The sequence below is a fragment of the Protopterus annectens genome, chromosome 11.part0 (assembly GCF_019279795.1).
Source record: "Protopterus annectens isolate FY-2018-M chromosome 11.part0, PAN1.0, whole genome shotgun sequence".
Classification (NCBI taxonomy): domain Eukaryota; kingdom Metazoa; phylum Chordata; order Ceratodontiformes; family Protopteridae; genus Protopterus; species Protopterus annectens.
Genome location: NC_056745.1, coordinates 199622834 through 199635628, shown reverse-complemented (window position 1 = coordinate 199635628; position 12795 = coordinate 199622834). Strand labels below are relative to the sequence as shown.

Here is a 12795-nt window from a genome sequence, read left to right as displayed (position 1 = left end):
GGGAACAAATATGGACACTGCCCTGATCCCATTACTGCTAACACAGAACAACTACAACATCCTGCATCCAAACCTAAAAACTCTGCAGCTAACTGCCTGGAACATTACATAACAGCAATTAACCCAAATTTATCCCAAAGGGTTAAAGACATAATCATGGAGGCTCAGACCTTCAACAAGAAAGATTTATGCAGCAAAATGGAAAAGATATCTCATCTGGAGTACTGCAAAGGGGCAAGATGTGACACTGGTGAACATAGCCAACATCCTGGAGTACTTGGCGGAGCTCTTCCATACAGGCCTGTCCTATTCTTCCATCAAGATACATGCATCAGCTATTTCAGCAGAATACAGCTTGGATCCTCCTGTCTTCTCGCATCCTCTGCTCAGACAGTTTCTGAGAGGAATTAAAATGTAAAACCTCCCAGGAAACCTCCATTGCCAGCATGGGACTTGAACTTTGTGCTAGAAAAACTGACTCTTCCTCCTTTCGAACCAGCAGCAACAGCAGAATTACAATACTTATCCTGGAAGACTGCTTTCCTGCTGGCAATAACTTCAGCAAGAAGGGTCTCTGAACTACAGGCATTAATGGCAGTGCAACCCTTCCTGATCTTCCATCAAGATAGAGTGTCCATGAGAACAAATCCTACATTTATGCCTAAGGTGGTATCCAGAGTCTCTCTAAATCAGGCTATCCACCTTCCTACATTCTTCCCCAACCCACAGAAGAGGGGAGAAAAGCTCTTACATATCTTGGATGTACACAGACAATTACGCTACTACCTGGACAGGACAAAAAACAATAGAAAAACTGACCAGCTTCTGGTAGCATATGCAACAGGAAAGGAAGGAAAACCAATTTCTAAACAGACAATCTCCAAATGGATAGGAAATTGCATTAGATTTTGTTACTCCTACCATGGAAAGAAAACTCCAGAGAACATCAGGCCTCACTCCACAAGGGCTACTGCCACTACCACAGCTTTCTTACGAGGAGTGGCTACCAAGGACATTATAGAGGCTGCTACTTGGACCTCCGTGCATACATTTGCCAAGCATTATAACTTACCTCTATACTCTAGATCCCGTGCTGGTTTTGCCACTGCTGTTTTGCAAGGGATCCTAACTACACCATAATATCTTCTCATTTCCTCCTCCCCTAGTTTAGCTATGGTATTCTACCCATTTGTAAAGACTGCAGATGCATCCTTGAAGGACATAGTACAGTTTTGTACCTACCATAAATGTATATGTCCGAGAGGAATGCATCTGCAGTCAGGATTACCCCCCCTCCTTCCCCTCTGAGGTACTCCTAGGGTATTTGCCAATCTTCAGCTAGCTTGGGGGGGGGATCTATTATGGTGTATTTGTTTGTATATATGTACATACATGCTTATTTTGTGTGTTTGCTCTCTACTATTTGGAAACTTTGACATTTATCCAAATTTAGCCATCCAAGAGGGCACCTGGCATCTGGGGCAAGAAACACTGAGGAAAATGGCGTCGGCTGATGCCTTTATACCCGAATAACTGCCGCAATGACGTCGGGTGAAGTGCGACACCAGCCGAAGCCAGACCCAGACTTTGGAATCCGGCCGACCGAAGGGCTGCTTGATGACAGGACAACCCATTTGTAAAGACTGCAGATGCATTCCTCTCGGACATCTACATTTATGGTAGGTACAAAACTGTACTTTTGTCTTTCTGCCACAGTTTTGTCAGAATCAACTCCTGCTGCTGGTAGGATTGCACCTTTACCATTAAAGGTCTAGGTTGCTTTCTCACAGCCAGGTTTGGAGCATACACATGATGTGCTTTTTCAATTAACAGTTCCTGCTGTGGAATTCTATAACAGTTGCTTATTTGTGCATTCATAAAATTAATACAGTCTGTTCCTTCCAGCTTCTCTGGTACAGCAGAAAATCTCAGATTTTCTCTATGTGCTCTGTTCTCTAATTCTATTATTTTTTGAAACATCTCTTCTTGAGCATCACCTTTCTAAACATACTAGAAAATATTAAGATACAACCAAACACCCTTATACTGGGTGATTTCAGCTGCCCTGCCATTCCATTCCTGCTGTGGAATGCCATAGCAGTTGTTTGTTTGTGCATTCATAAAAGTAATAGTCTGTTCCTTCCAGCTTCTCTGTTACAGCAGAAAATCTCAGATTTTCCCTATGTGCTCTGTTCTCTAATTCTATAATTTTTTTGAAACATCTCTTCTTGAGCATCACGTTTCTAAACATAATGGAACATATTAATATACAACCAAACACCCTAATACTGGGTGATTTCAACTACCCTGCCATTAACTGGGAAAACTACTCGTGTACCAGCACCTTTTCCCAACGGTTCTTGGAATTCTTAAATTCCAATGCCCTAGATCAGCTAATCCATAGTCCCACCAGGGGCTCCAATATCCTAGACCTGGTCATTACTAACATGAGAACTCGATGCTCCACACCAGTGGTCACCTCCTCCTTGGTCAGGTCTGACCATAAGCTAATCAACCTTGACATCCACATCCCTCCCCCACCCAAAACTTCTCCAAAGCCAACTTCATACTACTTAAGTCAAAAGTGACAAACCTCATGATACCCATGCAGACAGGAACTGAAAGTTCGACTGCTGAATCCTACACTAAGGCACTGTACGAGCACATCCACTTGTGCATGAATCTTGCCATCACAAATAGAACTAAGATGCTCTACTCCAAAAAAAGGGAAGCCAATCTGGTTGTTCCCTGCCATAAACAAACTTTACAACAAAAGGAAGAAACTGTTGCAGAAAAGAGGAAAATCCCAGAATGCAAAAAACTCCCTTACCAGCCTCAGTAAGGAAGCTGAGATCCCTCATAAAATCCTCCAAAGCTAGTTACGAAAATAAAATTGCCAAAGATAACCACAAGGCATTCTAAAGCTATGTCAAGAATCTAAATGGCAATGCTCAGATCCGCTCTCAGCTACAGCAGAATGGCATTAAATATACTGATCCCAAGGATATTGCCAATATCCTGGCAGATTGATTCAGTGCCAACTTCACCCCCCTTTCACCCCCTAAAGGGCCCATCTCAATACCAAAAGATTGCCAAATTCCGGCAATAACAGCCACACAGGTAAAAAACGCACTCTCCAAATCTAAGAATATAGCATCCATGGGACCAAACGACATCTCGGACTGTGTACTACATGAACTACAAAATGAACTGGCACCTCACCTAAGTGTCATGTTTAATCATAGACCCACCTCAGGCTTTGTGCCCACTGAGTGGCGCACAGCTACAGTTACCCACTCCACAAGGGGGGGTCCACCTTGAATCCTGGGAATTACTGCCCCATCAGTCTGACGAGCCTGATCTGAAAGGCCATGGAATGTATTATCATGGAACTTATAAACAAAGACATTGGCAACCTTCAAACACTGGACCCCACCCAGTTTGGGTTCGTGAAGGGACGATCTTGTCTCCTGAACCTGATTGACTCCTTCAAATCAGTCTCCAGAGCTGTGGATGAGGGTAAGGCGGTCCACACAGCCGGTCCACACAGCCTATCTGGACCTCGCCAAGGCCTTCAACACCATTCCCCACTCTGGAATCATAGATAAACTTACTAAGCTGGGCATTAATCCCTACATCACTCGATAGGTTGCCAACTGGCTTACTGACAGAACCCACACTGTAAAAGTAGCCGACTCCAAATCCAGCTCCAGATAAGTGGAATACCTCAGGGTTCAGTCTTGGGACCACTCTTGTTTGGCATCTGCTTCGCTGAAGTACAGGCCAACACTAAGGGACTGTAGCTAACAAAGTTTGCAGATGACTGCAAACTGGGAGCCATTATTGAATCCCCAGATGATGCGGATATTCTACAAAAGGGCCTTACAGAAACAGATACTTGGTGCCAGAGCCATGGGCTCAAGCTCAATGCCAAGAAATGTATAGTTATCCCCTTTGGGAAAAACCATGTAACCTTGAATTACCACATAGGTGGCAGTACACTAAACACCAAAAGTGTGATAAGAGACTTAGGGACACAGGTGGACAGTGGCCTCACCTTCGATAACCACATCGCCAAAACAGTCAGGAAATCCTTTTATGTGGCACACCTCATCACTAAGGGCTTTTCATCCAGAAAAAAAAAGTTCATTGTCCCACTGTACTCATCCCTCATTAGACCCCCATTATAGAATACAACGCCCCGCTTGGTATGTACCTCTCCAGACATCTGGAACAACTGGAAAGGCCGCAGAAATACCTCACTAAAAGAATCACAGGCCTAAAGCAGATGCTGTATGATGACCGTCTAAAAAAAAACCTCCAGCTATACTCTGTCGCATATCGTCTACTCGTTGGCGATCTCTGCTTAACATACAAGGCCATGTCAAACCCAGAGCTGTTGGACATGCTACACTTAAGGAAATCCCAATCCCTCAGAGCCACACACTCCAGGGATCTAAATCTTGTCATCACAATGAACAAAACATGCTGGAGGGATAGGTTCCTGAGCCAGAAACTCCCCAGACTCTGGAATAGACTACCCATACATGTCAAGCAGGGCGCCTCTTTGGCCCTCTTCAAAATGAACCTTGACGATTGGATGGGAGACAGGAAATTCACCCTGGGATCATGTCAGTCGCCCTGCTAGACAGGGGTCCAGGGAAGTAAATATTGTGGGAAGAAATAGCCAGGGAATTGTTATGGCTAGGCTTGTATAGGCCCTAGGGCCGATAGCCTAGTACCAACCTATGAGCAGACTCGTATTCAGCCAGCCTTTTCTTCATTTTGACCTCTGGGTTTTGCAGTGTCATCACCTCATCTGAATAACTGTTTAAAGCTTCTTCCATTTTTTCCAGTCTTTTGTTTATTTGAGTTGATATATACTCCATCAGTGTTTCGTTTATTTTAATCAGTTCTGAGTACATTTGACTTATTTTTTCCAGTAGTTTACTGGAAGTCATGTCTTGCAGCAAAGCTGGAGCTTACACTGCTTTTTGCCGAACAGCTTCAGAATTCTTCCCTGTCGGTGTTTTTTCCTCACCTTTTATGATTGATTTTCTTTCAAGTTCTCTGAACTCCCTTTTTTTGCTGGCATCCAGGCAGTGTGCTTACTAGCCAGTTACTGAAATTTACCGAAAAATACAAGTCTTCTGACTCTCTCTTCTGAGTTTGTTTTCACACTGGAAGAGATGAAATTAAGCTGTTTCTCAATGTGCAGTGATCTTGGAAATTGTACCTTAGGACTTCTGACCTTGATTTTTGACTGTTTTTTTTCTTCCACCGTCTTCCGCCTTGATGAATATTGCTTGAGATTCAACCCATCAATAGGACCCTTCAAGGCAATCCTAAATGTTAGAATTAACAGATAAATTCTTATCATTTGAGTTGATCTATGAGAAGACTTTTTCCTTACTGTGTCACAGTTAGCCTCATCCTGTCCCCTTGGGTGTGGGTAATGCCTTAGCCTAAACTTGGCTGTTCTAGTTCCCTCTAACTTATTCCCTCTAACTTAATCAATATAAATTTGTTTGTTTCTTAGTGGTGTAGGCATCAGATCTTCATTGCTGTTTCTTGTGTTGCAAGAAGGTGTTCTCTGGTGGCTGACAGTGGATTAGGGACATCTTCACACAGCCAAGTATAGCAATTGAGGAGCAACTGCAGTTTGTTCCTGCCGCATTACATACTAGAAGGAGGCGGTGCTGGGAACTAGATTTGTGGTTCTGATATGAAGCACATAGACCCCCATCCACCCCTAATCGTTATCCCAAGTATGGCACTAAATAACCAAGACACTGGGGGTGGGGGAATAGTTGCCACCAAGTATGCACTGAGGTTTTCATTCAGTCAGACTTCGTTATAAATATGATTTCAGCATTGTGTGCTTTCCCTGTGATTTATTGACGACATAAATAATTACTAAGCAGCTCCTCATTCAGGAGTATAGAGAAGATAAACTTTCTAAAGTCCTGATGCATTCGTGGAAAACAGTTTTTGTAAGGAGATGAGCCCTCCTGCTTTGGGGTGGGGGCAAATCCCTTGCGTATAAATCCATGGCCATGCAACAATAGGGAAAGTCAGATATCACCCATACAGGGCAAGTCAGATATCACCCATACAGGGCGTAATAGTTTTACACAAACTGATGCTGCTCTCCTGCTGGTTTACAATGGTACAGGCTTCAGGAAGTAGAAGCATCAAGAATGTGTGCTTGGGAGGTTGGAACGCAGCTTCAGTGCTTTCAGTCAGTGGTAGGAAAACCACATCACACTACTAGAAAATGATCACAACTTGTTGTGAATGAACCTTGCACTGTATACACGTACCCTTTATGGGACCAGTGCAGAGCAGGATCCCCTGAATCTGCTTTTGCTGCTTGACTTGCTCCCCAGGTATCTCATGCTGCAGAGATGAATGAGAAAGTGTGTGAGATTCCTCAAAGGGCAGCACCTAGAAATGAAAACAAGGACTGCTTTAAGTGCCCTCCCTTGCCTCCTTAGGATATGAAATTTCTTACACAGGAGCTAGTTAATTAGGTATCTGAGGAGATTAAAACAAAAGATCACTATCAAGTGACCCTCATCTTACCTTAATACTCCACCTGTAGAGATCTGGGATTAAATATGACCAAATGTCAACAGCTGCATAAGCACTACAACTTGAATTTTAAGCCAGAAAGGTCAAAACAACTTCAGTTTTCTTAAAACCCAAATTCTTCATTCTGACTTGGCTGAGGGGATGAATCCGAATATCACAACACTGCTGGTTGCAGAACATGACATCATTACCTTCAAGTTAACTCTGAGGCCTTAGTTTTAGGGCAGGCTGCTGTGCTGAAGTGGCAGGTCAGCACTGTGATTAGAGGGAGCAAGCAGAAGGGGTATAAAGGTACCTGTACCCAATGCAACATACATTAGCTTAATAATACAATGAAAGTACCCACTGAGGTGACTTTTTTGGACAAAAGTCCCATAATTATCTGTCTCATTTTCTCCTCACTTCCAGTCCTTCCTTGTGCACCTGGTTCTGGAAAAGGTGGTTGGGCTTCTTGAATCTGGGATCAAGAAATATCCAGAAATTATGCTGGTCACAGATTCAGCAGTGGGCTACCACATAACTTATTGTAATGCTGACTGTACTGATGAAAGACCGCAAGCTTGTTGATGTGATTGTGCCAGATGGAGTGGCTGTAGCTGTTCTGTAGTAAGGATGAGTTTAGGCAAGCCATTTTGTTTGCCTCTTTCCAGATGGTGTTTCTTTTGGATAGGCATGTCAGAATCTGTTAAGGGACCTCAAGATACAGTAAAATCAGTCAGACAAACAAAAAATGAAACATCGGCTTACCTTCTCTGGATAGTCTTTATAATTTCCCCCTCCCGCATCTCCCTTTTCCTCATCTTGGCCACCTCACTTGTCTAAGGGGATTCCCAGTAGGCTGAGGAGGGGCCCCGGTATTAGGCAGTATTGTCTCCCTTCGCTTCCATAGCTGAGGAAGAATACACTAGTGCATCATTTGCATTCCTAACTACTCTGCAGGCCTATTCATTGGTATGCCAGTTCTTAAAGAGCTTGTTACAGCTTGGAGAGTTTCACCATGGAGCACTGTATTCTAGATGTGTTCAAAAATAGTCATTGCTTAAAAGTATTAGATCTACTACTTAAAAGTGTGGTGCTGAGGGACCAGTTTGTCTCTAGATCTCCTGGAACAGATCCAGACCCTGTTCCTCAATAAGATCCCTGATAAGATCATTCTTTGGTCAGGATACTAGCCTAAAGCTTTAAAACTAAAAAGTAAAATGAAAAAGGGGATAGTGAAACTGAATTAAATATGTATAAAATGTAGACAAGAAGGGAAGGGGTAAGATCAGAAGAAAGGACAAACACCAGGATTGTGCCAGAATGAAAAGTGTAGAAACAGAAAGGTAACTGTGAAAACAGGATGTGTAGACAGGAACACTGTACGTTACAATAGGAAGATGAATAATGGAAAATAGAAATTCTTAATTAATAATTAAGCAAATTGGGGAAGCAAGGCAGTCGAGAAGCCATTTAAAATCCATTCCGAGTGTGAATTACATTCCCAGTATGTAAGAGAGCTTTCTCAAGAAGGACCTTGCAAATTCCATTCCAGGAGGAAAGCTTTGTGAGTGCAAAGTATGCTTCCAGTTGCCAACCTGCTTCTTCCTTCTCTAATACAGAGGAGAGAGCCATGAAGGGGGTTTTCATTCTGTTCAGAATATGAAAATAAAGAATTGTTGGTGAGAAGTTAAATTTCAAAAAAATGGCTGCACACAGCATCACTTTCATAAATTTGACAACTAAAAACATTGACTTTAACAACAAAAATCAAAATTGTTGTAGGGATAGTCCCTCTTATTCCCCCATGTGGGGGGCTGTGCTCCCCATACCTCTTGTGCTGTATAAATACTAACATTAGGATCACTGAGCCTTCGGGCTTATGGAAAACTTCCTTGCCCCGAAGTTCAAAGATCTCAGTTAGCATAGCTAAACTATTCAACTAAACAAGAGTCTGGTAGAGTTCTGATTAACTGAAAGACATGAAACCTTTATGACTTAGTTTTATATGGAGAAGGAACCAATAACTTCTCCCACCTCACTGGATTCAAAAGAATATGCATATCCTGCTGTCACTCATGAGTAGTCCTGTCGCAGGCCCATTTTTGCCCCTCAGTCAATATGACATAGCATGGCCACAAAATGCCCTACAGTAGCATTCTCTAACCTTATCTCCATCATAATACTCGCTAAGGATGGTGTTCGTCCATCCTGAATTAGAACCACTTCATCCCTCACACCATACTGATCAGTTGCCCATATGCCAAAAATGGCTCCTGTTGGAAACCAAACTGGCTCAGCACTGTATTAGCAGAGCATAGACCCAGAGTCAAGCAACTAAGTCCAATTACCCAGGGTTATCCCCCAAAACAAGGCATTGAGATACGAGGCCAGGTCCCCCAACTCCTGCTGAACTTTTGCTGGCAGCAAATGTTCTCCAGCCAGTTCACTACTCCAAAATATCCAGTGGCTTTCCTCTCCTTGGTCAAGTATGAAGTGGAGGATGTTGCAACTTATAGATTGCTGTCCATTGGGAATTACTACCAGCACATTGATAGAAGCCATGCCAGGTGTGATTCAACATTTTTTTAACTTTCCAGTTTTCCCTGCAGTTGTCCGACTGTGGAATTAATATGTATCAGGTCTGCATCCCTGAATTTTTTTCTGGTCAAAGCAGTAAAAGTTTTGTTTGTACAGTATTAGCTGACTGGAGGATACTCAGCATTATCTAACAGACAGCCACTCTATATTGTCATCTTTGCAATCCATAAACTGTTTCATTGTATTTGTATGTATGTATGTACTTATTGACATTTTATTATAATTCCGCCTGATAAATTGGTCATTGGTTATCCCTGTATATCTGCTGATTTTTAAACTATTTCTGAAGTATTACTTTCACAACACTGGAAAGATACATGGTTCATTTTATTAGGGTCCCAGTGCTTAGTCTAGTCACCCTGTAGTTACACCTTTTGAATATTAAATTCTGAAAAGTGTAATTCAAAAAACAAAAACCTTTTTTGTTGGGGCAAACCCCACACATCCCCAGATGTGGAGGGCTTGTGGAGAACAAGGGAAAAACACAAAAAATGCGCCACCGGCTTGCATAGTCCAGTACACTGCAGTATACTGAAGCTCAGTATTCAAAATTCCCACAACATAAGCACAATTTATTATGCATATCCACTGTCAAATCAATTACTTTACTATGTATGTTCAGTGTTTTGTACGTGTATATGACTAAATCCTAAAGATTTCATAGCTTTCACGCTTAAGAGTTTAATCAAGCCAGCTAAAGACAAAACTCGATCAAATTTCTAGCTGACTCTCATTTGTCACCCATTGTATATGTTTTATTTTCATTTGTTCATTTATTTATTTATGTGTACTGCTATATGTGTTGTATGTACACTGTTTGAACTTTTATTGTGCTGTTGGCCTGAGTCAGGACTGAAAAGGTTCCTGTCAGTTGTACCACCTGGTTAACAAAATGTGTATTACATAATAAGCCGCATTGCATATGCGTTATTGATGTACTAATCTTATATTTATAATGTACATGTAGTTTATTGATATTAGCTAATTTATTTGATCATTTTTCTTCAAGGTCTTTAAATAAAATATGCTCAACCTAGGTAGACTATACCAGTTAACAAACAGCGACAAAAGTGTCTGTAATTTAGTCAGTTACTCAGTCTGTCTTCACCTTCCTTGAGATTTGATTCCCCATCCTCTGAACTGGTTCAATGCTGTAAAGATTTTGACTTGGAAGTTGTTATTGTTGGTGGCATCACCTCTGCCCATATGATGTCAGAGGTGCAGGCTCTTATCTATAGGAAATTAAATGTATTTATAAGTATCAGATGTCTTGTTTCTATTCTGTTTTCTTCTGTAAGTGGTGTTGCAGCTATCCTGAAGCAATTCATCTTATATTTTACTTGTGGCAGAATCCAGGGTTTATCTTGGACATTCATCTGATAGTTCACATTAACCTGAATAGGGTCATAAATTCAATAGGACAGATTATTTTTCTCTGCTTTGCTGAAGCAATGAAGGGGTTGCTGTGGCTGACCTTTCTATGTGGCTTTCTAAAGGCATCTTTTGTTATGAGGCATGTAACACTCAATTTCTGCTAAGGCCTTTCTGATAAGGTGCATGGCTGCTTCCCAGTCCTTGCTTCAAAATGCCTCCATTGTGGGCATTAGTGCCATGGCTATTTAGTCAGTGGTCAACACCACTGCCAGGCACTGTTGCTTGTTTGGTGATTCCAGGATTTGGACTTTCCTTGGCACAGAGTCTGCATACTGAACAGCTCTCCTCCAGCCTTAAATCTCTTGGGAGGTTTCCATTTTTACTGCTTAGGATTTTCCTGGTGTTTAATGTCTACAGAAGGTCTGTAAAATGAGATATAATAAATATATACTTGATAATATTAGTTCTTTGAGTTGGCCTTCTGCCATGTATTCTTATCACCCATCTGGATGGCCTCTCCAGCTTCTTTTGAATGAGTTCTGTGTAGGTTAGGCAAGTGCATTGTTTTATGTTGATGTGTTTTGTTTTCAGTCCGGTTGTTCATGCTCATTGTGTGAGGGCTGAACTGAGGAGCACAGCTGTAGTATGTGCCTCTAGTCTGGCTTGTAACATTACAGCATGCACTAGATGAAGGCAGGTGTGCCTCTGAGCATGGAAGCTAGACTGAATTCTGAACTTGGAGGAAATCCCAGCAGTTATGACTGAGGAAGGCTTCCCCACAAATGATTTGATATGGTGAATTGTTATCTGTTATTTCTCTATAACTGTTGTTGCAAGTCAGGAAATTAGCTGATCTGTGGAACTTGACATACATAAAGCCAGAGAAAATGCTTTGCAAATGAATAGTACAAAAAAAGAAGTTTCAGTATAGCTGAGAGTATCATTTAACATGAAAAGTAATTTCCAGAATATCAGAGATGGGAAGATACAATTCATTGCGTTTCCATCCCAGTGCTGTTTTTACTGTACAAAACAAGTACTTAACCTTTGCTTGCTTCATCACAATATTGACAGTAGCAGTATATGTGTAGGAAGACTTGTTGGGAGTTTGCCATTAGTAAGCAAAATAGATGAACTGAGTTTGAAACCTTTTACAGCTGACAAGTTTCTTCTCGAATTAGCAACCAGCTGAGATATTCCTCAGTTAAGCAGTGACACTGTACTTAAGCTTTACAAGCTCCTTACCCTTCACATCAAAAGCTTTATTACTTTTTGCTTATTATAGCAGTTTGTGATATCTTGCACGCCACAGTTATAAGGCTGACTTGATGCCTTTTGAAATTAAATGCATTATCTGAGGAGAAAAAATTGGTAGGCATTTGAATGCAGTAATTTTATTTACTAACCATATGATTATTAAATGGCCAGCAGGTGGCACTATGCACTTACAAATTTGCTTAAAAATACATTTAAGGATTGGAACTGGTTTGAATGATGCAAAGACAAACCAAGGGTGAGATGTTTTTACAGTGTTTTTTTAATGAAAATCGTGTAATGATTATTACTTCATCATGGTCCTTTGGGTAAAAAATGTGTTTTGCAATTAACAGGAATCGCTTGAAAGCAAAGAACGTAATGTACATCAAACAGATTATTTTCATCTTGGAGAGATTTATGCAGATTTTAGGAGGTAAGCAATTTTAGAAACTGAGGCAACTGAAATATTTGGGAAGCATGTTTTTACTTCTCATTAGACTTAGATTTTGTATTTTTCACTCTGCTCTTTGCAGTTTGGTCATTGCAGTGTTAAGCCACATCTAGTAATGTGCCAGTGATGGCCTGCATCAGTATACCTCCCCATGGTGACATTAAAGTCTTTGTAAACCATTGTCCTATTGTAAGGATACACAGGGGCAGCTTATTGATGTAAGCAAGCAGGCTTGAAGTATGAAAATGCAGTAGCATATTAAATGTGGCTAGGACATGTTAACTGTTTGTATTTTACGAATCCTTTACTCTTGGCACAGTTGATCAAAAGCCAAAAAGGGTACTGCACTGTTTCTGTTATGTTGCCCATTGCCCAGTTCTGTTAATTGAACACATGTTCTTGTGCTCCTGGATCTCTAAGTTATTTTTGCAAGACACTTTGCATGCCTACAACTGTTCTGTCCTGTTTTCCTGGTGTAAAATTGTCTGTAATACTTCCGTCCTTCTTGTCCACAGCATTGCAGTCTGCAGGCCACACCA

The 12795-nt window shown here is 41.4% G+C and overlaps 1 protein-coding gene across 1 annotated transcript in view; it reads left to right on the top strand.

Moving 5' to 3' along the window:
• The window catches only part of DDX11 (DEAD/H-box helicase 11), a 1280855-nt gene that overhangs the window by 556620 nt on the left and 711440 nt on the right, over positions 1 to 12795 (top strand). The window contains exon 12 of the mRNA XM_044087617.1: positions 12159 to 12238. Coding sequence (XP_043943552.1) covers positions 12159 to 12238 — 80 coding nt within the window. The remainder of the gene's footprint in view (positions 1 to 12158; positions 12239 to 12795) is intronic.